The sequence below is a fragment of the Ovis canadensis genome, chromosome 19 (genome assembly GCF_042477335.2).
Source record: "Ovis canadensis isolate MfBH-ARS-UI-01 breed Bighorn chromosome 19, ARS-UI_OviCan_v2, whole genome shotgun sequence".
Classification (NCBI taxonomy): Eukaryota; Metazoa; Chordata; class Mammalia; order Artiodactyla; family Bovidae; genus Ovis; species Ovis canadensis.
The window spans coordinates 41372920-41378380 of NC_091263.1; the positions used below are offsets into that span (position 1 = coordinate 41372920).

General features: G+C 37.2%; 1 protein-coding gene across 1 annotated transcript; it reads left to right on the forward strand.

Annotated features, from left to right (window-relative positions):
• The first annotated feature begins 4547 nt into the window (after positions 1-4547).
• LOC138424921 (small ribosomal subunit protein uS8) lies at positions 4548-4986 on the forward strand. The gene has a single exon (XM_069562573.1). The coding sequence runs from the start codon at positions 4564-4566 to the stop codon at positions 4954-4956; it is 393 nt and encodes a 130-aa protein (XP_069418674.1). The 5' UTR covers positions 4548-4563; the 3' UTR covers positions 4957-4986.
• Positions 4987-5461: the final 475 nt, after the last annotated feature.

Genomic DNA, 5461 nt, shown 5'->3' on the forward strand with positions numbered 1-5461 from the left:
ACAACAACTAGTATTATTTTGGCGTGAATTTTGAATTAACATTCTTTTCTTCTCTAGTTAGTGTTAGTCACTCAGGCCCTTTACTCTCATAATTTAATTGGTACATATGCTAATAAAATCTGTTTTTTGATTTTTTTTAAGGAAAAAATACAACTGTTATTGGAGGTCCAAATTCAACTGAGTGAATTTTGGAAGAACATAATCTTATTTCATAGTCTCCCTCAATGTGATACATCCATCAATCTCATCAATGTACCTATACACATTAACATATTCTTAGATAAAATTGCTGTGAATCATAGCTTCAAATTTTGGCTGTGATTCATGTTTAATTATATTAAGACAAGGCTTATAACCTATCTTCTCTGATAATATTGTATCATGCCTTCAAACTACTTATTGAGAATTAATTACATATAAAATTGTTTAGGATTAATGTCTGTGTTCTCAGCCTCCTCCTCCTGCTTTTTCTAAATCATTTGAACACAGTACTTGGTACATGGTAGATTTGCAGATGTTATATATAGACTTCAATGACTTTTACAAACATATATGATACACACATCATGTAATCACTTTCCTAATCAAAATGTTGAACACAGCTTCAACCCCGGAAAGTTCCATCCAGCCTCTTTTCAGTCAATCCTCATGAGCAAACTGGGAGTTACCTAGGTAGCAATATTTATATAATATTTTAGTTTACATAAACAAAAGCCAATCAACACAACAGTGCTGAACCCTTTCTGCAATGTTTCAGCCAAAACTAATTTAAAGTCATTATTCTCTTTTGAACCCACATTTTCAAGGAAAGATAATCATTGGAAATCTGTATACAACTGAGCACATTTTGGTAGAATTTAATATAAAATGAAACTGGCTTCAAAAACTTTCCTTTTTTGTTGGGAATGAGAGTAGGTGAGAGGACAGTGGGAGCTCAGAAAACATTCATTATTGTTCAATATGCAGAGCAGCAGGGGAGGGAAATTAAAGTAGAGGAGTGGAGAAGAACAGCAGCAATATCCTGCAAATCAGCAACCCTCCTTTGTGGGAGTGGAAATACCCAAGGAGAATAGAATCTTAGAGTGTCCCATCTTCTTGATCTTGCTGCACTCTGTGAGTAAATATAAAATGCAAAGCAAATATGCTGCTACAAATGGAGGAAAAATAGGTAAATAACTGACTGAAATAGAACCAACCTGCTGCATTGATAAAGGGGGGCTGTTCTCCGCTTTACTGGGGCTTGAAGCCTATTTTAGGTATTAGCTTCCTCATATATCATGATAAATATCTTTAGGTGAAAGACAAAGAGATTTTCCCAAAAAGGGTCAAATAGTTTAATAGGCAAAAAAAGAACAGAAATTGAATGAAAGGAGTAGCAGTTGCTTGTCAGTGAATACTAGCTAGGCATTGCACAAAAGCCCACTTCCTTAGCTATGAATATTTAAACGTGGCAACCACATTACAAGAAAACAATGAAGCAATCTGACAATTCAGCAAGCTCCCCCACCTAAAGATATATAAAAACAGAGAATAAGAACATGACATTTGGTAATTGCTGTTTCTGAACTGAACTGCTATTATTTCCAAAGCAAGTAATTACTCAGAAAGCAAAGTACAGAAAGCAAGCAAACAATCAATATACCACTGTGATGAACCTATATACATAAGCTGGTTTTTGAACTGAAATATAGGGGCTATCCTGCGTGATGGAAGACAAATTTGGACCGAATAATATGAGAACCAAGTCAAGCTATTATTCCCAGTCAATCTGAAACGTAAAAGTTCATTATTCATGTTTGAACAAACTTGAAGTTCTTAGTTCCAGCTGAGACCAGAAGTTGAAGAGCCAAATCAGAGAACCAAAAGACATGAGGACTTTGTGATATGCACACCTCATTTGGAAGTATGAAACAGGAACGTTTTTATGAAAGTAAAATTAGTAATCATTTGATTTAAGAAATGTAATGCTGCTAACCACCTGACCGGCCTCTTGAGAAACCTATATGCAGGTCAGGAAGCAACAGTTAGAACTGGACATGGAACAACAGACTGGTTCCAAATAGGAAAAGGAGTATGTCAAGGCTGTATATTGTCACCCTGCTTATTTAACTTATAAGCAGAGTACATCATGAGAAATGCTGGATTGGAAGAAACACAAGCTGGAATCAAGATTGCCAGGAGAAATATCAATAACCTCAGATATGCAGATGACACCACCCTTATGGCAGAAAGTGAAGAGGAAAAAAAGCCTCTTGATGAAAGTGAAAGAGGAGAGTGAAAAAGTTGGCTTAAAGCTCAACACTCAGAAAACTAAGATCATGGCATCTGGTCCCATCACTTCATGGGAAATAGATGGGGAAACGGTGGAAACAGTGTCAGACTTTATTTTTGGGGGCTCCAAAATCACTGCAGATGGTGACTGCAGCCATGAAATTAAAAGACGCTTACTCCTTGGAAGAAAAGTTATGACCAACCTAGATAATATATTCAAATAGAAACATTACTTTGCCAACTAAGGCCCGGCTAGTCAAGGCTATGGTTTTTCCAGTGGTCATGTATGGACGTGAGAGTTGGACTGTGAAGAAGGCTGAGCATCGAAGAATTGATGCTTTTGAGCTGTGTTGTTGGAGAAGATTCTTGAGAGTCCCTTGGACTGCAAGGAAATCCAACCAGTCCATCCTAAAGGAGATCAGTCCTGGGTGTTCTTTGGAAGGAATGATGCTAAAGCTGAAACTCCAGTACTTTGGCCACCTCATGTGAAGTTGACTCATTGGAAAAGACTCTGATGCTGGGAGGGATTGAGGGCAAGAGGAGAAGGGGACAACAGAGGATGAGATGGCTGGATGGCATCACCGACTCGATGGATATGAGTTTGAGTGAACTCTGGGAGTTGGTGATGGACGGGGAGGCCTGGCGTGCTGCGATTCATGGGGTCGCAGAGTCAGACACAACTGAGTGACTGAACTGAACTGAACTGCTGCTGTGCTGCTGCTAGGTTGCTTCAGTCATGTCCGACGCTGTGCGACCCCATAGACAGCAGCCCACTAGGCTCCCCCGTTCCTGGGATTTCTCCAGACAAGAATACTGGAGTGGGTTGCCATTTCCTTCTCCAATACATGAAAGTGAAAAGTGAAAGTGAAGTTGCTCAGTAGTGCCGAACTCTTAGTGAACCCATGGACTGCAGCCTACCAGGCTCCTCTCTCCATGGGATTTTCCAGGCAAGAGTACTGGAGTGGGTTGCCATTGCCTTCTCCGTACTGAATGCTGCTAATTAGAAAGTGAAAAATACTATCATATTTCTAATAAACCAAAGTCACCACCAAGATCAATTATATATTATTCTATACAAGCCAAGCATGACTCCAAGAAGTAACATAGCCCTTCTGTCTATCATAACTGTGTAGTTTTCTCTTGAGTCATATCCCTAATGTCTAGTACTGAGTCCTATGTATATCAGGTGATCAACAAGCACTTACTGAATAAACTGGTATCACATAAATATATTTCACCATACTATGTTCAAACCAAGTCTTAATGATTCTTAAGAATTTTATATAGAAAATACATCAAATTTAACCTGGCCTCTCAGGTGGCTCAGTGCTAAAAAATTTGCCCACCAATGTAGGAAACATGGGTTTGATTCCTGGGAAGGGAAGATTGCCTGGAGGCAGAAAAGGCAACCCACTCCAGCATTCTTGCCTGTGAAATCCCTAGGACAGACAAGCCTGCTGGGCTCAACAAGTCAGATATGACTTAGTGACTAAATAAAAACATGACTTGGGTGCGTGTGTGTGTGTGTGTATTTTTTCATTTGAAATAGGTGAAAAACAGAAGAAATTTAAAAAAAAAAACTTTTTTGAATATCAGAAGTATAAAAACATTCCAGTTTTGAAACTGAATCATGAAAGAGACTTTGTATACTTAGAGATACAACTTATTTCTAAAACAACATCTAGGGCAACTAAGACTGCAGTAAGTCCAAATTAGTTACAATAAAGATATTAACCGTAGAGAAGATACACTCGAGTTTTGTATACCAGAGTAACATTTGAAACAGTTCAAAGTTATGAATACATTCAACACAAAGATAAATAGAGTACAAACCAAAAATTGAGTTAAGAGATTATTACTCATTTGATTTTCTAGGGATAGCACCAATCTGTATCTAGGCATTTAGAATTTTTTTATCTTGCTCCAAATCAAGTATTCTTTTAAGTTTAATAAGCAAATTTAGATGTTTACTTGATTTATGTACATATATGCTTGATTTTGTTTTGAGTATGTTAATATGTCTTCTGTCAAAAGTTTTTAAGATATAAGGAATGTTTTTCAATTTAAAAATGAATTTCAGCATGCAATAATTTTCTCTTGTTTATGTTTCTCAGACCAGAGCTTTATTAGCCACCACTCCATTATTTCTGAATCGGTTTCTCACAATCATCTTCAATTAAAAAATACATGTTTTGACAGTGTTAAGAAAGTCTACTAGGAAAAAAAACCTCTTTAACAAGTCTTTAAAAATTATTGGTACAGCTCTTTCCGCCATCTTTCCGTGCCACCATAATGGTGCGCATGAATGTCCTGGCTGATGCTCTCAAGAGTATCAACAATGCCGAGAAGAGAGGCAAACGCCAGGTCCTTATTAGGCCATGCTCCAAAGTCATCGTCAGGTTTCTAACAGTGATGATGAAGCATGGTTACATTGGCGAATTTGAAATCATTGATGATCACAGGGCTGGGAAAATTGTTGTGAACCTCACAGGCAGGCTAAATAAGTGTGGAGTGATCAGCCCCAGATTTGATGTACAACTCAAAGATCTAGAAAAATGGCAGAATAACCTGCTCCCATCCCGTCAGTTTGGTTTCATTGTACTGACAACCTCAGCTGGCATCATGGACCATGAAGAAGCAAGACGAAAACATACAGGAGGGAAAATCCTTGGATTCTTTTTCTAGGGATGTAATACATACAAATAAAATGCCTCAGAGGAAAAAAAAAAATTATTGGTACAATCTGTGTCAAAATCTTTATGTAAACAAGATGTATTTCTCATACAAATAGGCATAATCTATTAGTTTATTCCTTTACTGAGGGATACTCAGGTTTTTTTGGTTTGTTTGTTTTTAAATAGTAATAATTATTATTATTAGCAATGCTGTAATGAAATTAATAACTTTGTACCAAGAATGATATTCAAAATATTTAATAGTCACTATAATTTATGTACTATCTCAGAAGAACACATACTTTGCAACTCAGAACTATCCAGCTAAAATAAAATAAAGTATTATAACAGAGTGTACTGGCTCAATATTAGTCTTACCCTATGGATCATGGATGTGAAGTCAAGTGGGCCTTGGAAAGCATCACTACGAACAAAGCTAGTGGAGGTCATGGAATTTCAGTTGAGCTCTTTCAAATCCTGAAAGATGATGCTGTGAAAGTGCTGCATTCAATATG

Bases quoted from the DNA above. Each gene is read 5' to 3' on its own strand.
- LOC138424921 (XM_069562573.1), top strand. From the start codon at position 4,564: ATGGTGCGCATGAATGTCCTGGCTGATGCTCTCAAGAGTATCAACAAT.